Source organism: Zootoca vivipara, chromosome 14 (assembly GCF_965207765.1).
Source record: "Zootoca vivipara chromosome 14, rZooViv2.hap1.1, whole genome shotgun sequence".
In the NCBI taxonomy this organism is placed as follows: domain Eukaryota; kingdom Metazoa; phylum Chordata; class Lepidosauria; order Squamata; family Lacertidae; genus Zootoca; species Zootoca vivipara.
Genome location: NC_142597.1, coordinates 40,860,503 through 40,882,921, shown reverse-complemented (window position 1 = coordinate 40,882,921; position 22,419 = coordinate 40,860,503). Strand labels below are relative to the sequence as shown.

Below are 22,419 nucleotides of genomic sequence, written 5' to 3'. Positions count from 1 at the left end.
CCAGGAACAGATAACCATGCTATGGTTTCTGGCTTACTCTTGGGATTGATTGCCAGCAAGGTGTCTGTGGGCTCCCCAACACCTCCCTTGACACCCTCCAGCCCCTCACGATTGTTTAAGTTTCTTTTTTATTATTAAAAAAAAATTAGTCATTGGGAGGCAAATTCTTGTTTCCGGCCATCTTTGTTTCATCTTCCCAGAATGCCTCTGTGCCCCACAATCATTCCTAGAAGGGAAAAAGGAGAGGGCAGCTGTAGCTGTTGATTTGTTTTCCCTCCTGCCCAGCCAAGCATAGCTGCCAAGTTCTCCCTTTTTTAAAGGGAAATTCCCTTATGCTGAATAGGCTTCCTCGTGAGAAAAGGGAAAACTTGGCAGCCAAGCTTTAGTTTTAAAGAAAAGAGGTTTGAGCTAGAGGGGGAGGAAAGAATTGCATGGTAAGAATTCGGAAGGGCGCTGGGAGAACGGTGGGGAGCGTTGCCTATTTCATTGTTGTGGTTGTGTTATTTTGGGGTGTGGCCGCAGAAGAGGATGGATGTGTTGTGTTGTGTTCTTGTCTGGGTTTGTTCTGTTTTCAGGGGAGGGATATTTCCTTGGCGGGTTTGTTTTGTGACAGGGAGTTGTTGCCATGAGCAGGCTGCTGCCACAAGGTTCCTCCACCCATTTCAAGACAATTGCTCACCCATCCATCCATTCAATACCCCTTTTCTTCTAAAAGAAAACCCAGGGGTGGCTAGCAATAACCTGATAAAGCAAAGAGAGCAACAACAAACCAAGCAATGTGGGAACTATCCACTGATAAAAGTACTACGATAGTCTGCCTACAAAACAAGAATGCCCTCCCACCAGAGCCCCCTGCTGCCTAACCAGTGCTTTTCAGGTGTGTGTCCCGGACTTCCAGAGAAGCTTCTTGCAGAAGGGGCAGGAAAGGCAGGCGGCTTTCTGTGCACACAGCATTTGGATCCATCCCAACGCAAAGGACCTAGGGCAATAGCAGAGGCCTGTGAGCAAATAACTGCGCTTCGTTTTAGCTGGTTGGTTTAATCATATATAGATCCTTCTTCTAGGTCTGTTTGAGGTGGTGGGGATAGCACACACTCAAGATTTTATTTTCGAGGGCATGTGGGAACCAGTATAAATAGCAAACGTCTTCTCTGTTCCTTTAGGCTGGGGGTGGGGAACCTCTGGCTCTCGTTACGCTGCTGGATGCTGCCTGCCATCAGCCCCAGCCAGCATGCCTAGTGGTCAGGGAGGGTGGGAGTTTTAGTCAGGCAACGTCTGGAGAGGAGGGGGAAGACACAGTTTCCCCACCCCAGATCGGAGAACATGGTATAATTTACTCCAGCTGAAAGGTATCGGTTTTTACTTAATAAAATAAAGAACAGGCTTATTTGTTAGGCAACACTGAAAAAAGTACAGCATTAATTCTCCTTCACATTTTATTTCTTTTTAGGGAAGAAGCTTTTTGGGGAAGGTTACAGTGGACTAGAATATGACTACAGGGGCCTCATTAAACTGTACAATTCCATTGGCAATTACGAGAAGGTATTTGAGTACCACAACATTTTGGCCAACTGGAACCGGTTGCGGGATCGGCAGTTTTCAGTGACAGACGCCCTTGAGGACGTGAGCACCAGTCTGCAATCCACTGAAGAAGTTGTCCAGTCTTTCCTGATGTCTCAGACCGCCGAAGGACAGATTTGCTAAGGACCTTGGTCAATTTTACCAACGACTATTTTCCCCCCTTCTTCTGTTCCCTCCTCCCCAAATTTACATGGGAAAAGTCATACTGTGAAATTTGAAACCATGAATTTTGTGTGTGTGTTTTTTTCCTCTCTCTCTCTTAGGGGGCTGAAATTGCATTGAAACACTGGTCCAGTCCATTAGAAATCCCCTGTTTTCTCGGGGAGGGGAGGAATCTCAGCTTTGAATGGAGTGACCATAACAGACGAATGTGTGCTAAAATTCTTACCAGCATGAGTACGGCATGTTTTGTTTTGGCTCACGTTTTCAACTTGAGAGAGAGAGAGAGAAAGAGATACATATACATACATACATTTTATATATATATATATATATATATATATAAAGGAAGGAAAAAAAACCCATAAACACCCCTAACGATGTTCTCTTATTTTTTATTTTTTGTCCAAGCGAAGCTACTTTACACGAAATCTCTGCGAGAATGGAAAGAGAGCAATAAAGCCATTAAACCATTCTGAGAGTTGCATTATTAATTGGTGGATAAGGAGGGTGCCGACTGACCAGTGCTTGTGACAAGTTTGAAGTCCTATAAGACCATATGATTATTCTTTTTATACAGTGTAAAAACAAGGGAAAAAAACCAAGGTCTTATTCGATACGGATTGTTGAAAAAAGTAACCATGGATATTCATTCACACATGAAAAAAAGAAAAGGGGTGGGGGAAATCTTCGCTTCTTGCCTTCTGCTGCCTTACGAAGAGACATGGCGAAGAATTTACTCCTGGGAAATGGTGCTTGGTTGCGAACTGTGCTCTGCCTCCATCTGAACCACCGTTTGCACTTTCAAAGAGCACCCGAAATGGACCAGTGTTCACATGAAAGTGATAACCACTGGCAGAACATTTTAGTCTCTTAGCTTTCTTGGTTTATTTTATTTTTTGTTTTGTTTTTCGTACAGGGCAAAAGAGTTTTCCGTAATAGGACCGGGAGATTTCAAGCGGACCAGCCTGTCCTTAGGAAAAGAGTCTCGGACCAATGGCTTTCAAGTCACAATTTCTGCCCTTTTGCATTTGGCTTTTTAAACTCGGTAGGATTATTTCACGAAGGGGTGTATTTTCAAGTGATGAAGTGAGACTTTATATACATACATGTAATAGATAACAAAGCTAGGAGCTTCAACGTTCTTCAGCGGTTTCAAAGGCATGTCTTTTAAAAATACTAAGTTTACACAGGTAAACTAGATGTTTAGCGCCATAAGCAAAGCATAGCAAATGCTATTCCTTCCCCTTTCCCCTGTCTTTGAAACGGGCTCTCTCTAAAGGCTATAACTTGCTTGTGCTAATAAGATTGGTCGTCGTCATTAAGAAAAAAAAAATCTGGTTTTGTTTTAATTTCTGCAGATCTTTTTTTTTTAATTGTACAGCTTGCAGGGGTCAATGGACAATGCCAAAAAAACAAAAACAGAAGAATAAGCACAACAGGTCTGTCTTTTCTTCCTTTCTCTCTCTCAGCTTCATTTTTTTTATTTGTGTTAAACAAAAACAGCCAGAACTCAACTCAATTCTTTATATATGTATATTTTTAATGTCTGTCGTAATATGTTTTTTAAAAAGCAAAACAAAAATAATAATGATGCCTGTCTCACTAGCTTGTCTTAATTTTGGGGGTATATGTGTGGTTTGTGGGTTTTTCTTTTAATTGTACCCTATTTTTAACACCAAGGTAGTAAATGAACTTTGAAAGACCTATGTAGCATATAGCGAGCTAGGTTGGAAAGGAAGGAGGGGGAGAGTTCCTATTTACCTCACTTCTTAATGCAGAGATGCAGGCAGTGTCTCTGCGATTAAGGGTTTTGACAGGTGTTCTCCTCTATTTTCAGGGGGTTTATAAGTTGCCCAGAGAAAGCCTCTCTAGTGTTTGGAATGGGTTTCATTCATTTCCCCCCCTTTAATTTGTGAGGTTTTTGGGTGGGGGATGGAAAGCAAATGGGGGCAATCTGTCATCAAAAGAGTGTATCAACAGCGGTCAGTGGCTTTGGAAGTTTCTGAGAGTTCCTCATTTAATAGCAATAGTGTTTGGCTTTTAACCTGGAATATTGCAGGCTGATAGTTTTTGGGTTGTTGTTTTTTATTAATAAAAATAGTGCCTTTTTAAAAGATACTTCCTTCCCTGTGCGTGGTGGGTGGGGTATCTCGTAAACACCCTGCTTGAAACAAAAGGTGTTGGTTTTTGGAGCTGTGGCTTTAGCATCTCTTGTTATTATGGGAATTGCTGGAGGCCAGAACCACACACGGTAGGAAGACCTTCCTGGATCATTGTTGCAGGCCCAGAATCAGCCTCCCTGCGTGGTGCTTTCCGAACCACAAGTCTCCGTGAGCTGGACAAGTTTTCTAAAATAAAAATGCCATTTCCCAACCCACCCACTATGTGAAAAACTTTTTCTAGCAGAAGTGTCCCTCAGAATAAAACTTTGCAACTGTAATCCCCATAGGTACCCAATGCTGCAGGTGTCAAATCTTCAGCAGGCTGGCTTCCCAGTAAGTGCCCATTAAAAGTTGCTTTTGACTGACAGCTTGAGTGTCAAACCGGGGTGGGCTAACATGAGCCCCTCCAGGCACTGCCAGATGAGCAAGTTTCCTTTAGCCTTCCCAAGCCTGATGGGAGTTGGGAGTCCAAGACATTTGGAGAGGCACCAGGTTGGCAATTGCCAATCTGGACGGCCACAACTTAGCTGCTGTAAACCAAACATCAGAATAGATTGGTTGTTCGGAGTCAAAGGCTTTAATCCAGCTGCTAAAGTCACAGCACATCTGTTGCAATTCTAGACAAAAGTAAAAAGAAAAGCCCAAAGTTGCAAAACACTACCATTAATGCAAAAGTGCCAATTAAATTGCCTCAGAGAGCGAAAACAAATAAATAAATTGGATTGCTATAACTACCATACAAGCCAGCAATGCTTGCTGACTTAAATAATAATTGCAGGCCACCTTTGGTATTAAAATGAGCCCTTAAACTTGTTCAAGACAAGGTTTCAAGCGAATTCCTCTTTTGCAAGTACTGGCATAGTACTCGAGTGTAGGCTGAGCTAGAACCTTGGTACCTAGTATACTTGCTTCTTAATCAGTGGGAGTGGGGTGGGCGCTTGTATTTCAAGATTATAACAAACGGGATCATTGAAAAAGGGCAACTCCCAAGTGCAGTCCTGAATCAGTTCAGCCCAGCGTTCTTTCAGCTCATTTTCTCCTGCATGGTTCAGGCCAAAAACCTCCTTAGTTCTTGCTTGCAAATGATCCTGCAGAGGGAAGAAAAGGTTCCTCCTGTGCTGAACCCCTTCTGCCAACTTGACATCACTATCTTTTATCAACAGCTGTTCTTGAGCATTTCACCTCCCATTTATTCCGCCTCCCATGCTTTAGGCCAGGTACCAACATGGATGGGTTATTGGTTTTGTTTAATAAAAAAAAGTAGTCTTCTTTTCTCTTCCCCCTCTCTTCACCCTCAATCCAGTCTAAATCATGTTGGCTGCATTCTGGGATATGCCCGATTAATTACATGTTGGAAAGAAGCGGGTTGCTTTTATTTGTGTGTGTGACTGAGGGTTGTCTAGGCTTGCCAGGTCTTTCCAAGTTCGCACAACAAAAGGTTTAGTTGAAATGCTCTTTTATTTCTTCTTTCCCAAGTGAAGACAATGGGAAGTTTTTGCCTCAGATCTTTTAGAAGAATCTAGATTGCTTCTGCCTGTCAGGATAGTCTCTGAGCTGGTTGTTGCTGCCCAATTTCCTTAGTACGCAGGACTGGACTGTGTTGCATATGAGCCAAGCTTCCACATCTCTGCTGTTTGCAATTCTTAGGACCTTGGAAGCAAACAAAATTGGTACCTTATGAATACCCCCCTTTCCGCTGGGAATATGCTAACTTTTAATGAGCAATTAATAGTGGCCCTTAGTTGGTTTTATAAGTGTAACCAAGGTTGATGTCTGGACAAACCCAGAAGATATTTTCAATTTCTGCCCCTTGAATTTTTAGAAGGTTCTTTTAAAAAATACAAAATGAAAATGAAACTAAAACCTTGGGAAATCTGGAATTCTCTTGAGGTTTCTGCTCTGAGCAGAGACCTTTTGAAGAAAAACCTTTGGGAATCAGAGGTAAAAAGAACCAAATGATAGGTACTAATTTAAAGATTGTGTGCACACACACAAATAATGGGAACTGTAGTTTCTTAAGCACTCTGGAACTTCTAGCTCTTTGAGTGGTACAGTCCCCAGGATTCTTTGAAGAAAGCACGTGCTTTAAATATACAGTATAGCGTATACAAAGCCAGATCCTCTTGCCTGCTGAAAAAGGGGAGACAGAATTGGAAGTGTCTGTGTGGGGGTTTAAAAAAAAAACAATTTCCTTTGAAATGGGTTTAATTTTCTGTGCCAGCTTCATGTGCAAAGGCTACCATGTGCCTCCCTCGATTTATGTTGCGGTTTCCCTTCCTTTGAAGCTCCTGCTGGTTTTCTGGGGGCTGGGGGGGGGCTGGCGTTTTAAAAGTAAGGGGTTGATTTCTGAAAGAGTATACTATTTTAGTAATAGTTCTCACGTCATATGCTACGCCACATTTTTCATGTACAGCACTGTAGGGGATCCCACTCCTGTGCATGAGAAAGAGAAGGGAGTTCTCAACTCTCCTTTCCCCCCCACAATACTAGGAAATAAACTCACTAGAAACAGATTGAGTCTTCCTTTCTCTCCCCAAACAATCACACCGCAAAACAAACCTGACATTTCAATATTATAAATCTGCCTTCTCCCTGCCTCTTGAGCAACTTTCTCCACGGGAGTGTACATCAGCGTTTAAGAGATGGACTATTTTTTTGTTGTTATCATTCCAGAAAGCCCTCCGTACAAAGTCACGAAATATAGCCGTTTTAAAAGAATGAATGAGTCTTGGGAGAATCCTCACAGTTTCCACCCTCTTCCAGTTTGTTTGAAAAATTTTTTGTCTTTCCCCACCCCTTGCAAATTCAGATTTCATTTCTAAAGCAGATTGGAGTGGTTAGGACAAAAGGAAAAGCAGAGGCGTTTTTGCCCACCTAGCTCAATGGTCAAGTTGTCATGGAGGGACACTCCCCTCCCAGCCCTCTTGGTCCACTTCAATACAAGGCAGCAAATCCTGCTGACCATTGACTTTTCTGTCTCTTAGGATTCTCGAGCCGCTTAACGGCAGAGCAAGCACCATTTGCATCGCTTGGAGGCAACTGAAGCTGGCCTTGCTTGTAGAGAAGCCAGTTATTTGAGGCTTGGGAAGTTGTCATTGGCCTATAAGCATCAGACACAATCCACTCAAAGCTACGTGCTCCCAAGTCCCATTGAGATTTTGCTGGGAGAGATTTATAGACGACAAGCCCATGTTTTTAAGTCCCATTAGTTTTCTACAAGAACGTTGAATACTTGCTTTAGTCCAGGCATCCCCAACCTTCGGCCCTCCAAATGTTTTGGACTACAATTCCCATCATCCCTGACCACTGGCCCTGTTAGCTAGGGATCATGGGAGTTGTAGGCCAAACCATCTGGAGGGCCGAAGGTTGGGGGTGCCTGCTTTAGTCTTTCCCGCTGAAATTACAGGGACTTGTGAAATGGGCTGAACCTTTGCCGCCTTCTGTAACCCCGTAAACACGTTGAGATGCTGCTCTCTGATGCTGGCTTAATGAAGTTGCTGTTGCTTCTAGCAGTGCAGGGGAAGGAGGTGGGGGAGAGGGTCTGTTTCTCTCCATTTTTTAGCCATGTGTCAAGCCTAAAACCCACTTCTGAGGATGTTGGCTAAATTTAACCATTGACCAGCTTGGACTGCTTGATAGATTGGATGTTCATCAATCTCGTTGCATCGGCAGATGTTTTACACTATTAATAACTTATGTTTCAAAATGAGGGCCTTCTCCGCTCCCCTCCATCCCACCTACCACCTTTAAGAAAGATAACAATATTGATAGAAAAAGGCTTGTTCTTATGGTTGTAAGGAAGGGCAAAACTGCCCAAAAAGATGCAGCACACAGACACCCCAGTGGAGCCACTTGGCCACATGCGTGGTGGAAAACCCATTTCTCAGTACAGCTCCTCATTGGAGCCACACGGTGCCATTTTGTTCTGGAATCTACCATCGGGTTGGGTTTGGAGGGACCCGATAATGTCCCTTCACCACCCAACCCTTGCTGGATCAAAGTGCTATTACTGCAATTTGAAATATCTGTGCTCCTTTGGGATTTCTTCTTAATTCAGTTGCTTTTTGTGTCTTGGACACAGGTTTTTAGCCTGTTGCACATTTTCACCTTTTGGCCTTTTGGTGGGAAATTCCTTTTGCTAGGTGTTTGTTTGTTTTTTTTGGTTGATGTTGTGTTGAGAAGGTGGGGAGGGAAGGAAGGAAGAAAAAATTTCCATGTAGCAAGAGAACGTTTGTGCAATTCCTTTTCGGCAGAGCTCTGGCGGTGTTGGCCCCCCCCCCTTTCCCCAAACTCAGGTATGTTTTAAGCAGTGAAACCGGCTTCCCTGTCCCTTGAGAAATATATCGCCGTTCGCTTTCCAAGTTCTCGTTAGCAAATACTTTCATTGCAATCCTAAGCAACTTATAGCTTGGAGAGGCCTTAGGAAGTTGTTTTTCCAAGTGCATATTTTGTTTTGTTTCAAAAACTCTAAAATAAAAAAATAAAGATGGGGAAAATATATATACTATATGAATATATATAGAGATATCTAGAAACTTGGTGTTTGGCACACAAGTTTTTCAGTGTTGGATCACTTTAACTGTCACAGGTACCATACGTGTAACTCTTAAATCTTCATCTGCTTTCCTTTCTGTGTATATTCCTTTATAGGAAGCTATGTTGCCATGATTTTTTTAAAATAATAATATTTAAACAGAAAAGAGAGAGAGAATTTTTTTAGAGTTAACTCCTTGGAGGTAAACAAAGGCTTACATTTTTTCCCCTTGACTATTACCGAGTTCAGTACTAATATATGTGTTGTGGTTTTTTGGTTTTTTGTTTTTACTGATTCAGTGGAACTTAACAAGGGATTAAAAATACATGTATATACATATATATATATATATATGTATACATATATCACTGTACATTGGAAACAAAAGCTACTAAAATTGGAGCAAGCGCACCTCCCGGCGGCTCTAAATCTGAACCCCCCCCTTTCGTCTCTCTCTTTTTGTGCCACGGTTATTTATATGAAAGCATCTTGATCACTTTTGGACGCTCATCCTCCTCCACTCTTGTGCCACCCTTTCCCATGTTTCTCCCCCCACCCTTTTCTTTTTTGTACTCCAACATTCGCACCAAGACTGCAGTGCCCGACTTTTATTCTTTGTAACCATCAAAACCCATACTGAGTATGTTTGTAACCAACATTGTGATAATTCTGTAATTGTATTGCTAAAAAATGGATAATTGACCTAATAAATATAGTGTTCCTGCGTTCGTGCAGGCGTGCTTTGTTCGGGACGCAGAAGGCTTCTGTGCTCTTTTGGAAAAGACAAAACAAAAAAAACGAGCAAGCTTCTATTTCGGCTATCATTTGGCACACTCTTTGGAAAACTCCCTGTGGGGTGGGGGGAAGGGCAGTGCCAGGGGGATATTTTACTTTAGTGTTTTTATATCTTCCTATATATATATAATATGTAAGGTGTCGTCACGTTCTGTAGCTCATGTGGCCACTGATAGGCAGCCATACTAATAGCAGCACGAGGAACAGCAGGTCAACCCAGGTTAGCTGTTTCCCCTACAGTGAGGCTTCACACAACAGTTCAGCAAGCCACTCTGTGAAGCGTCCCCTCCCTTTAAAGGGGGTTGTGGGGAGCTGTGAATGGCAAGCTTTGGGGCGAACTGGGGGGGGGGCGGGTGGATGAAGGTTGGGATCACCCTGAGCCGAGTGATTTGAGTCCGAGTGATTTCAGTCCTCCTGTAGGGAATGAATTTTCTTTTGGGGTGGGGACAGTGCTCAGCTGGGGTGAAATAATGCCCAAGGGGGCCCTATTGGTTGTTTTACCACCCTCAGGGTTGTGGGGCATTCTCTGTGGCAAACCCCCAAGCTGTAGGACTCCTCGCAGAGTTGCCTCTGTCACCTTCACTATCCCGTTTTTCATCGACTGCAGGAGAGATGCACCTCTTTATCCTGGGTTTGAACGGTTTAGGATCCACCTTATTTCTGGGGTTGCGAGTTGATTTTAACGGTTCCTAATGTTGTGCTTTACTTGTTACAGCCCACCCTAGGACTTTGAGGTGAAAGATAGATTAATAATACTATTAATAATAATTAAATGGCTGGGACAGAGGTAGACATCACAAACCAGTGACACGAATCATGGTTTCAGTCTCCCTCATCCTCAAAGGATTTGGCTCTCATTCTCTGACACACACACTTTTTCTTCCCTTTCTGTCCCTTCGACAGGTTCTGTTATTACTTTGCGCCCCCTCAGTTCGGTACCCTGTGTAGGGGAATGGCCTACACCATCCTAAACCCCTGTGGGCAGCAGACCACAACTCCTGCCCTCCTCTAACATTTTGAGCCCATTGTTCCATCTCTCCAGGATGATCAGATGCAAAACAACAGGTTGTCTCTACATTCTACGCAAGAGTAAATCCACGGAAACTAACCAGCACGACCATGACTACCACTGACTATATAACCCATAGTGAGCTAGCACCAAATCTTAATTAACGGCCATGTTCACACCACACATTTAAAGCACCATTGCAAAGAATTTTGGGAGCTGTGGGTGTGTTTTGTTTTGTTTTGTTTTTTAAGGAATCCCTTTATTCCCCTGACTGAGCTACAGCCTCCAGATTTCCCTGTGAAGAGGCTCTTCAACTACTCTAGATAATTGTAGCTCCAGGAACGGAACCGGGAGTCTCCTAACAACTCTCAGTATCCTTAACAAACAGCAGCTCCCAGAATTCATGCAATGGGGAAGCCATTGACTTTTACAAAGTGGTATCATTGTGCTTTAAAATGGATGGTGCGGATGCGGCCTGTGACCACTCCCATGGGGAATCGCACAGAACTTTGGTTAACAGTAGAGCCGGCTCCATAGTCAGCTTGGGATGACAAAGGGGGCATCCTGGGCCTGCAAAGGATGAAGGCCCTTGCACTATACTCGGGCCTTGTGTGGTAAACACCAGGAGGCATGTGACCACTAGGTGGCACTGCTGCTTCATTATAGTTCAGGATCAAAAGACTACAGTAGTTGCTAAGGAAGTGACTTCCCAGGAAAAGTTAACTTACTTTCTTTCTTTCTTTCTTTCTTTCTTTCTTTCTTTCTTTCTTTCTTTCTTTCACCTGGGGAGAGTCTCAAGGGCCCTGTGGAAGGGCTCAGAGAGCTGCATTCTGCCCTCAGGTCTGGGGTTCCCCATCCCACCTTAGAGGATTTAAACATTATATGGAGAGAAATATTAAGTGCTGATTTACTGTCACAGACTGGGAAGGAGTTTCTTTTCTGCACTCTCCTGCAAGAGGTTTGATTTGAATGGTTTTTCTTCAGATCCTCACTTTCTTTAAAACCTCACAAAGCCATCACCAAAGCAAGGGAGCTCTGCCTTCCTCAACGTGCCCCAAACCCCAGGTGTTCTGGACTACAACTCCCACCAATCCCAGTTTGAATGGCCGTGTTTTGGACTCCAGCACTCAACAGCCCCACTCAGCAGAGCCATTTCACAGACCTCCCTGCCCACTTGCTCCCAAACCACTATTGGGAGGCAAATTGAATAATAAACTCCAGGAAAGATGCTCTCAGGAAGAGGGGCTTTATATAAGGTGTTGACATCGAGTCTCTGCAGAGGCCTAACTTAAAAGGCATCTTGAAGTTTGTCAAAAGTCAAGCTAAGCTCTTTCTACAAATTCTTTAAAGGAGTTTCTTCAGCCGCTGGAGAAAGCTTCACCGCTTCATTGCTGGTAGAGGTAGGTGAGATGGTAGCCATGTACGTGGGGTGACTGCTATCGACACCTTCCTTCCTTCTTGCCTTTGAGGGCCTCTTGTGTAGCCTGAAGAGACAGGGTGGGGAAACTCCCTATGAGTGTTGTAAGAGGAGTGGGGAAACCCATTTTCCGATGGACGTTGCCAAACCATCCAGCAAAGATCGACACCATCCCCGATCGTTGGCCCTGCTGGAGTTGAGAGTCCAACAACATCTGGAGGGCCACAGATTCCCATCCTTCTTGTAAGTGCCCACTAAGAAGCTGCCTTATACTGAGTCAGACCACTGCTCCATGACACTTAATATTGTCAACACTGACTGGCAGGGCTCTCCAGGGTTTTGGATAGAAGGACATTCTCAGTCCTTCCTGGAGACACCAGGAATCGACCCTGGGGCCACTTGACTGCAAAAGCCTGTGCTCACTGAGCTACAGCCTTTCTGCAATCTTTCCTTGGCTCTGTTAGGAGAAATTTGCACTGAAATGCACATAAACATCAGGATTATTCTTTTCAATTCTCAAATTGCTGCAGGGATGTAAAGAACTGAAAATGAGAAACACAACTGAAAATGACAGGTCCATCCATCCCTAGTCGTGAGAATTATGGATTTCACTAGTGTCATTCAGCCCGTTAAGTAAACGGGCGCTAGAATGTATGTGAGAGCGGCGGGGCCGTGGCCTACCTCACCCCCCAACGTGTGGGTGCATTGCTGGGCATCTTCCTGCCGTGGCAGGCCTGCGTCTGGGAGGAGAAGGGGAGGCAGCCTTCTGAAGCCCGCTTCCTCCTGAGTAGACCTGCCCGCCCCCTCCCTGGGGGTCTCCCTTCCGAGGCCTCTCGGGGGCAGCTGCGGCTGCTGAGAGAGGCTGAGAGCCCAGGACACACTCATGCGGCGCCGGAGGCTGTGCTAGCAGGCCCGCTCCCAGCGCTCCATGGGTGCCTAGAGGATCCCCGCCGCCCCGGCTTTGGCCCAGTGACAGCCATGTGCGCCCCCGGAGCCACCTTTGTCACCAGCCTCCGTTGTTCTCAGGGCAGGCAGAGGCCAGGGGGGGTGGCGACGACGCATGGGGGGGCCGATTGGCCCCTCCCACGGCTGCCGCTTCGTTGGGGCGCTCCGCTGAGGCCAGCAGGGCAGCGGGTGCCCAGGAGAAGGCCGCGATTCGGCCTCTTTCTGCGGCGGCGGCAAAGGAAGCAGCCTCCTCCTCGCACAGTGAGGCGCTTGTCTGGCCGGGAGCGGCGGTTGGCAGGGGGGTGGGGAGAGCGCTCACGCGAGTGTGCATTCCAAGTCTGCGTCCAATCCCTGTGTCCATGGGGCACATGCGCAGTAGTGCAAACCCAGGGACACAGGGAATACTGGACGCAGAGACACTTGCACTTTATTATATAGGATTAGACCCCCTGTGCACCCCTATCAATCTGAGCACAGCTGATGCTTCCCACTCACCTCTTCTTTGACGTACTTCCCGGAGGCAGGTCAGAGTCTCGCGACAGTGAGCACACCTGTTTTAGTTTCCCCTGCATCTTTGCACCGCCGTGGAGGCCCCAGGTATCACGCAGCTTCATCAGCTTGCCACAGTCTGGCAGAACAACCATGTCGGGACTTTCCAACTGGCAATAAGCTTTCTGGAATGAAATACAAAGACATGCACAAAACCAACACAGGGCTGGTTGCCTCTGATTACTGCATGAGGATTCCTGGTCTAAATTAAGCTGTGTAAGCAAGTGGGTTAAACCACAGAGCCTAGGGCTTGCTGATCAGAAGGTCGGCGGTTCGAATCCCTGCAACGGGGTGAGCTCCCGTTGCTCGGTCCATGCTCCTGCCAACCTAGCAGTTTGAAAGCACGTCAAAGTGCAAGTAGATAAATAGGTACCGCTCTGGCGGGAAGGTAAACGGCATTTCCGTGCGCTGCTCTGGTATCGCCAGAAGCAGCTTAGTCATGCTAGCCACATGACCCGGAAGCTGTACGCTGGCTCCCTCGGCCAATAAAGCGAGATGAGCGCTGCAACCCCAGAGTCGTCCGTGACTGGACCTAATGGTCAGGGGTCCCTTTACCATTAAATATCAAATCACACACTTGAGAATGTCCTGTTTGGCGGCTTGTGGCACTTCAAAACAGTGCTGAAACGGAGGACAAGTGTCATCTTTTCAATGCTCAAAAAGAGCTCACACACGATCTATTGCTCCCCTTCTGCTCCCATTGTATAGCACCCAGATATACATCTCCATTGTTGAACAACGGTGCAGAAATACTGTAGTAGTATACAGGACGAAGCTGGAAGTGTTCAAGCATGGCCAACTTATTTCTAAAGTGGCACAACTACTGGGTGCCGCTATGGTTTTCTCAACGAATCATTATGGAAAAGCTGCAATTTAAATGCAAAGATGGCACCCTTTGTCGGGTGGATGTTTGCAGCTGTGCAAAGCTCCGGTGAATGCCTCACCCCTGCTTCAAATTACACCCCCCCCAAAGATTCATGAGGACGTGGTTTTGCTTTTTTTACCCACCCCAAAAATGTTCAGCTAAACTTTACAACTGTTGGCAGTTCAGCCCTAACTAGGTGAGCAACAGGAATAGGAGAAAGGTTGTAGCTCCGTGGACAGAGCATCTGCTTTGCATGCAGAAGGTCCCCGGCATCTCCAGGCAGGGCTGGGGTAAACTCTTGCCTGGTAACCCTGGAGAGCTGCTGCCAGTCAGTGTAGACATTACTGAGCTAGATGGACCAATAGTCTGACTCTGCAACATTCCTGACTTGACCCAAAGGCTGCCATGCTCACTGCCCCAACAGCTGGCACAAGCAGACTCTCCACTAGGGAAAAAAATATGCTTTGAGCACCATTAAAGTTATTTAAATGCAGCCTGTTATTCAGTAGCCTTTCTGCTTGATTTAGATCCTTGTGACATCTTTAATTTTTCAGGGGAAAAAAAACTCCTCTGCTAACTATCCATTTTCATGGGGCTGGGAAATCGCACATTAGCAAGCCCTGAGCAGGACAGAACATCATTGATCATAGCAGGGATTTCAACGAAGCAGTGATGACTCAGTCTGCCCCGCTCATCTCCCAGCCTTAATAAAAACTCATAAAAAGATCGAGTTAATATACCGGCAACGCTGGGGCATTTGCCAAGGATCTCTTTGGGGCTATCCTGTAGCCCCCACACCTCTGAGAGAGGTGTTATTGAACACGTTGCCTTGCTAGGTCAACCTAAAGGCCCACCTGGGCCCAGTATTCTGCTTCCAACAGGGGCAAGCACTGTAGGATGGTAACAGCCCTTGTCCACAACACCTGGTGCCTTTGAACAGTCCTATTGCCTCTTTATTTGTTTTTAATTTCATTGGATGCTGGGTTTTTTAAAAAAAAGATCTCATCAAAAGGAGCTCATAATAATAAAAGTGTGTGGTGTGTGGAGAGAGGGAGAGAGGGAGAGAGAGAGAGAGAGATGGTAGGATCCTGAAGATAATCTGGTTCAACCCCTACTCAATGCAGGATCTGCAATGTAGGGCTCAACTGCAGGAGGCATGGGGGACCTTTGGCCTGCCAGGCACTGCTGAACTACAATTTCTATCAGCCTAGCAAGCTTGGCCAGTGATGGCTGTGAGACCTAACAGCTCCCAGGGCCCTTGGTGAGACTTTGGTTCCCAGGCTTCTTTGGGGGAAGCCGCGGCTGTTACAGTCATATGAAAACTTTAAATGTGTGGTGCTGATATGGACTCTTGTTTCCTGTCCCCACCTCTCTCTAGACCACTTCAGCCTAGATAGCTCAGTTGTTTAGAGTGTGGTACTGATGAGGCCAAACTGCGGGAGGCAGTGGAAGACAGGAGTGCCTGGAACGACTAAACAACAACTGATGAGGCCAAGGTTTCAGGTTCGATACCCATATGGGGAAGCTGCATACTCCTGCTTTGGGCTAGATCATCCTCAGGGTCCTATGATTCTATGATCTGTCGAGGCTCTGGCGAGAGAAGAAATCTACTTTCATTGAGAGATTTATTTATTTTTTTGAGGCAGGGTGGGGAAACATAGGTTGGATGCTGCCCAGCTGCCTACTGCCATCCTCCACTGCTTTCTCTGCCGTCTCAAAAGAAGCACCGCTCTTACCAGGAACTTGGCCATTTGGTCGGTCTTGCTGTATCGGTACAATCGGCACAGCTGCTTCTCGTCGAGTGCTGAGAAGAGGGAGACAAACCTCCAAAGCATCCTAGAGCAGGTGGCAAAGGTGAGAGGAGAGGCGAAGCTTAAACACGTCACTGTTCCGTGGAACAGAGAATGGTGCCAGACAGCTGCAAAGAGAGCTGAAGGCTCAAAAGGCCGGCCTTCAGGCAAGGGACATGGCTCAGCGGCAGAGCACCTGCCTTGCATGCAGAAGACACCCGGTTCAGTCCGCAGTGGCGTCTCATGGAAGGGCTGGAAGCAACCCTAGAGAGCTGCTGCCTGTCAGTGCAGACAACAGTGAGCTAGATGAACAAACAGTCTGACTCGCTATAAGTCATCTTTCTGTGTTCATACGAAAAGATCTGCAGTTCCCAGAGTGGTTTATTGATCCGTCCCGCTTCAAAGGAAACTCTGGGACTTGTAGCCCTGGGATAGGGCATCTCTCAGCACCTTCTGGGAACTACAGCTCCCATAATTTTTTTTTCGGGGGGGGGGGGAGTGATGGCTGCTTAAAGTGGTATCATAGTGCTTTAAAGGTATGGTGTGAACATGGCCTAATAGACATCTTGCAAAGCGGCTAGGTCTGAAATAACACACTATCTATCTATCTATCTATCTATCTATCTATCTATCTATCTATCTATCATCTATCTATCTATCTATCTATCTATCTATCTATCATCTATCTATATCGTTATTTATTTTTCTAAAAGATGTGGAGGGTTTTGTAAACATTTTACCCTAGCGTATGCAATTTTGTACATGTTATACGGCTCGAAAACTGTGTTGCAAAATTTGGAGAAGTGTACATTTCAAGCGATGGCAGCTTTGGTTCTTGCAGTGTTCTGGGAAGTACGGATTTATAAAGGTTCACCTTTAAAAAGTTACCTTAATCAATTCCCCCCCCCCCCCAATCCCTGGTTGCTTGTCTTACAGAAGTGTTAAAGATAGTTGATAGATACAGGAGCCTTTGGCTTCCTGGTGGCCCAATTGATTAAACCAAATCAATTATTGAAATCAGCCTTTGATTAGCTACCGGTACTTTTCATGGGCAATATGGTATGTCTTGACAGACTTCAATGATACTTAACAGCCCTTCCCTGCTTAACAAGATATTGAACCACTGCCAGTATTGAACCATCTGGGTTTCTGCAGTGCCATAGCATTCTGCCGCTGTCCTTGTAAATCACCCACTTCTGCCCTTTCACAGCCCTATTTGGAGAGTACTGTAAGCAGCTTTAGAAAAAAAAGAAAGAAAAATAGATTATCTTATTATCTGCTTGCAGAGAGCTGGGCAACTGGATTTCTTTCAACCGTCTTGGATCCTTAAGTATTCCGGTAATGGAAAATAAACATTTGCTCTTGGCTCCTATACAGATTAGAGAGATTTCTTGCTAGAATTTTGCTTTGGACTCTGCCTGACAAACCTGTAAAGCATGCAACTTTTTCTAAGGTGGAGGGAACGACCATTAATGCTATGGGGTTTACTTCTGAGTAGATGCCTATAGCATTACCTTTTAAAGTCTTGTATTACTTACCCACGTCCCTGCTTGCTTCCCACCTACTCAACCTGGATCTTTGTGAACAAAAAGATTTAAAAGAACCTCAGCATGGAGAGCCAAATTTTAATCATCGAGGGCCAATTTTAAACAATGAAGCTGAGAGTTAAGCTCTTTTTTTAAAAAAACTATTACGGTGCTGATGTTTAAATTGTAATGGGAGAGGCAAACATGAAACAAATAATTGCTTTCCTCCTCACAATGAATTATAGCTTTTATTTATTAAATCGTAAAGTCCCCCCTCCCCATCCTTCAGTAGTTCAGAACAACTGAGGATTTGGTCATATGCAAAATAAATTAAAGTATATTTCCATATGACCTCAATAAGTCTGTCCTTAAAAAAAAAAAGATACAGAAGGAAGCAGTTTTGATAGGGGGCAAAAAGTTGGGAATGTTTCCCCTCCAGTAACAGAGTCAGTGCTTTTTTCTGGGGGGGACACAGGGGTACGCATACCCCTAAACATTTTGTGAATCTAAGTTTGGCCTCATTGAGAGGCAGTATTTCAATATGAGCAGGGAAATGAGAGTACCCCCAAAACATGTTGTTGTTTTTTAAGGGGGGGAAAGCAGTGGGTACAGTTGTTCCTTGGGGAATTGATTCAGGACTAGCAGTAATGCTACCTGCCTTAGGAGTCTGCTGGTATGTTGCAAATAAATGTAGGTTATGGAGGTGCCAGGACATTTTTTTGTTAGCTCTATTTCATCACGAAGAAAACAGGCTCTGTACAGAAGCTACTTCCAAGCAAGGGAGCCCTGTCTTTGGTAATAATATACGCCAGAGGGAACTGTTGCAATATACCCTCAGCCCCTTAAAGGAGTGCTCCTGCTCAGGGAAGGTTCTGGGTACCCACGAGTGGATTCCGAGCTTTGGGGTGCTGCTGCGCAGCCTCATTCTGCAGAAGGGCCCCCCCTTACTTCTTCCAGTGCTTCAGCTCCCACGTCTTGCAGTAGTGCTGGAGGAACATGTTGATATGGTCCCCGAGGATGGTCAGGTTCTTGCGGGTGCAGCTCAGCCTCTTCTCCTTTGGGAAATCTTTGGGCAAATTCAGCTTCCGAAGGCATTTCTTGAAAGGTCTCAGGAACTCCTTGCACTGGGGAGGGGGGGGGGAGAAGAAAGTGGGGGGAGGGGGGAGGCTGTAGCGATAGGCAAATTTGCCAGCTTTCGTTTTTTCCATGCTTAAGTTCAATTCCCCAACATTCGCAAGTTATCATTATTATTTTTTAAATTAATTAAGGGTTTTCTTGGTTTACAAAGATAGGTGCAATGTCTCTCTTAGCAATTTTACAAATCAGTTTCATTTGTTGAGACATTGGTGAGGAGAGGGGAAGGAAAGTAGATGGGGGGAGGGTGGGGTGGAGTGACAATGTTTCTATTTTGCTTAATAAGTGTGTGGGGGGGGGGTTGTCAGCGTCACTTGTGTAGGTTCTCTGTTGTTCAGTTGTTTTCCTTTGATGGTGAGAGATGTTGGGGTTGGCCTAGGATATGGTTGTTCCTTTGTGGTTGGCTGTGGTGGTCTTTGTCTTGTGTGTGAGTGGGGTGGGTGAGTGTTTTGGGTCAGGTTAACCATATTGATTCGTATGCTGTTGGTGGATTTTTGTCATTGTCTTGTTGGGCTGTGTATGTGATAAAGGGGAACCATACAGGAGTGAAGCCGTCTTCTTCTATTTGTCCCAGTGTCAGTTTCCACTTATTGGTTAATTTTTCTAGTAGGGCTGTTTCCCATACTATTTGGTACCATTGGTCTATGCTTACTCCTGACAGGTCTTTCCAGTGTCTGGTTATGGTGCTTCTGGTTGCTGAGAGTAAGTGAGTAATGAGTTCTTTGTGACGCAGGTGGGCATTATTTTCCTGGAAGATGTTTAGCAAGGCCAATTCTGGGGTAAATTCTAATGTTTGTTGGGTTATTTTACCTATTTCTCTTATGGTTGTTGTCCAGAAGAGTTGGATTTTGGGGCACTCCCACCACATGTGGAAATATGTGCCTGTTGAGGTGCATCCTCTCCAGCATTTTGATGAGGTCCCTGGGCTTATTATCGCTGGTTTCCGCGGTGTTAGGTACCACCTGTCGCAAGTTATTTTGTGGTTCAAAAGCAAACGCACAGGAACATTTGCATTTCAGTATGTAATGCAATTCTGCCTAATATGCAGATTCTTGCAAAGCGATCTTTCTGGTAATAATGCATTTTGTATGTTACTGATGGGTGGGTTGGTTGCGTTTATATCCCAACTTTTTTTCTCCAAGGTGCTCAAAGCAGTGTATACAGTTCACCTCCTCCTCATTTAATCCTCACAGCATCCCTGTGAGGAAGGTTAAACTAAGAAGGACAGTGACTGGGGGCAGAGTGGAGATTCAAACCCTGGTCTCTCAGGTCCTAGTCCGACACTCTGACCATTCCCACACAGGCGAACTAATGCCAGTGTACTGGAAGAAGCAAAGATCACCCATGTCGAAGCAATGATTCTTCAACATCAACTTCGTTGGGCTGGTCATGTTGTGCGGATGCCTGATGATCATCTTCCAAAGTAACTACTCTATTCTGAACTTAAAAATGGAAAGCGTAATGCTGGTGATCAAAATAAGAGATTTAAAGACTCTCTCAAGGCAAATCTATATAAAAAAAATGTAGTATAAACATCGACAACTGGGAAACACTGGCCTGTAAGCGCTCCAGTTGGAGAACAGCCTTTACCAAAGGTGTCATGGGCTTTGAAGACACTCGAACTCAGGACACAGGGGAGAAATGAGGTAAGAGAAAGGCATGTTTGGCAAACCCACACTGGGATCAACTCCCGCCCGGAAACCTATGTCTCCAGTATGGAAGGATGTGTGGATCCAGAATTGGCCTCCACAGTCACTTACGGACTCATTGTTACAACTGTGTTTATAGAAGACAATCTTACTCCGTTACGAGTGATCGCCAAAGCATTACCACACACTGGCTTTATTCCCTAATATATGCATGCTTATGCACACTTTACCCTAGTCTATGCATTTTTGTATACTGTACTTTGCTGAGGAACCTCACTGCAAAATTCAGAGACCTGCAAATTTCAAAGGATAGCTGTGTTTCGCTTTGTGTATTGTTTTGGAAACTGCAGCATTCTCCTTTATACGTGAACTGAATATGATATCTCCTCCATCCCTTGAGAGAGTGTGTATGGGGTGATGAAAAATAGTTTTTTCTTTGTATTCCAGGAGCAATGCCCAACAGTTTAATGGCCTGCGGTTTAAGGAACCATGTCCTATGGGTAGAAACATCTTTATTTCTCACTATTTTGAAGGTGTCCTGTGTCAGTCCATCTGCGTAGTGGACAAGCGCATCTCCCGACGGCGCAACCCTCACGAGGGTCTCTCTGTGTGAGGTCTCACGGTCTCGGCAGGTTGGAAGCTGGAGCTCAGTCGCCTGCAAACATTCGCACACCCGAGAGGTGACTTTCTTGGATCCCCGCAGGTAAAAAGTAAGCAAAACTGGAGTCTCTAAGCAAGAGGCCGGTCAAGGAAAGTGGCAGAAGAAACAGTTGAGACAATGATAGTGTGGACATACAGAGCCAGCTCTACCCTTAGGCAAAATGAGGCAACCACCGTCAGGTGACAGACTTTGGGTGGCAGCAACAGCCCTCATTGTGAACAGTGCAGTTCCTAAGGATTGGTATTCAGAGGCATACTGCCTCCAACAGTGGAGACAGATCACAGCCACTGCGGCTAGTAGCCATGGAAAGCCTTACCCTCCATGAATTTGTCCAATCCTTTTTTGAAGGCAGCCAAGTTGGTGGTTATCGCCAGCTTCTGTCGGAGCCAATTCCATAGGTAAACTATGTGCTGTGTGAATAAGTTTCTCTCCTGAGTCCCCCCCCCAATAGCCGGCTTCACTGGATGACCCCAGCAGATCCGTATTGCCGCCCCCCCCCCCACTTGCCTATTTTGCAGACTGGAAAGCACTGGTAAACCACTTGGTGACTTTACAAATGCATAGCCAAAGGAATGGTTTTCTTCTTGAACAACTACAAAAATGTACCCATTACACAGACCTGGCAAACCTTGCTCCTCCACTCTTCTAGGCCTGCCATTCTTCCGGCAGTTGCTTCTACCATGGCCGACTTCTCCGTTAGCCAAATCCTGCCTCTTCCTTTCTCCTTCTCTGCTCCCTAGTGACTCTCTTTGGGGGCCAAGGGACCCAAAGGTGAACTGGGTGTCGTGGGCCGCAGTCCGGCCTGTGTGGGTGTGTTTGAATCTAAGCCGGCTTTTGTGACCTCACCTCTGAGGCGAATTGGTTCCAAATTCCTATGACAAGCGAAGGAAGTGGGATTGCTTCTCCGAGAAGAAAGAGGGGAAACGCTTGGTTGTGTGTGGTTTAAGTCTCGTCACTTGATGGCCCATCATTTGAATGCCTCCTCAGATATCTGAAGGAATCATGGTCTCTTCGAGGAATTTTGGTTGTTCTGTGGAGGTGTGAACGATGACAACAACAACAACAAAAAAAACCTGCACTGCCTCAGATGTACTTTTTATTTATTCTCTCATTCCTCCTGCAGGAGAGACCTAGTCACTGAAAGTTGGTGGCAGGACTAGTAAGCATTGGTCCAAATTAAATTGAGAGATTTCCCCTTTAATTACAGGTCTGTTACATTTATCCTGCGGGCCTTCAACTTTCTGTAAAGTGGTATCCCAGACAAGTATTGGAATCTGTCTCAGATTTACTTTTTGAAAGGAATAATAATGATTATATATATTAAAAAATTCCCACTCCCTGTACGCTTTATTCTCTGGGAAGTCACTGTGCTCTTTCACACAATTTTCTTCCTAACAGTTCTGTCTGTCAGCCCCCTTTCTTCTATTTCAAGCTTCTAAGAAGCCTCTGATTTCAAAGGGGGAGATGCCCTCCTTCTGCCTCTAGGCCACTCTCCTTGGTGCTCCTCTGATATATTTCCATCTCTCTCACGCAGTTGAAAACATTTTATTCTCGCCCCTCCATAGCCCCCGTATGTCTCTGCTGAGGCCCTGATCTTTGTGCTGTAAGGGAACACAGAAAACTGCCTTATACTGTTAGGC

The 22,419-nt window shown here is 45.4% G+C and overlaps 2 protein-coding genes across 2 annotated transcripts in view; one reads left to right on the top strand and one right to left on the bottom strand.

Moving 5' to 3' along the window:
* Positions 1-2,214, top strand: part of APPBP2 (amyloid beta precursor protein binding protein 2) — a 40,678-nt gene extending 38,464 nt beyond the window's left edge. The window contains exon 13 of the mRNA XM_035139137.3: positions 1,451-2,214. Coding sequence (XP_034995028.1) covers positions 1,451-1,704 — 254 coding nt within the window. The 3' untranslated portion in view covers positions 1,705-2,214. The remainder of the gene's footprint in view (positions 1-1,450) is intronic.
* Positions 2,215-11,474: 9,260 nt separating this feature from the next.
* CHCT1 (CHD1 helical C-terminal domain containing 1) lies at positions 11,475-21,461 on the bottom strand. The gene is made up of 6 exons (XM_035139973.3): positions 21,399-21,461; positions 20,642-20,773; positions 18,284-18,459; positions 15,756-15,855; positions 13,101-13,279; positions 11,475-11,727 (listed from the first exon to the last, which is right to left on the bottom strand). Exons 1-6 carry the CDS (start codon positions 21,459-21,461, stop codon positions 11,577-11,579), a joined length of 801 nt encoding a protein of 266 aa, XP_034995864.3. The 3' UTR covers positions 11,475-11,576.
* Positions 21,462-22,419: the final 958 nt, after the last annotated feature.

Excerpts from the sequence above, each read along its gene's own strand:
- CHCT1 (XM_035139973.3), bottom strand. The coding sequence starts at position 21,461 with ATGGTAGAAGCAACTGCCGGAAGAATGGCAGGCCTAGAAGAGTGGAGG. Across the intron at positions 15,856-18,283 it reads GAGCTGAAGCACTGGAAGAA|GATGCTTTGGAGGTTTGTCT; the intron begins GTAAGGGGGGGC and ends CACCTGCTCTAG. Across the intron at positions 11,728-13,100 it reads GGAAGTACGTCAAAGAAGAG|GCTACACAAGAGGCCCTCAA; the intron begins GTGAGTGGGAAG and ends CTGTCTCTTCAG.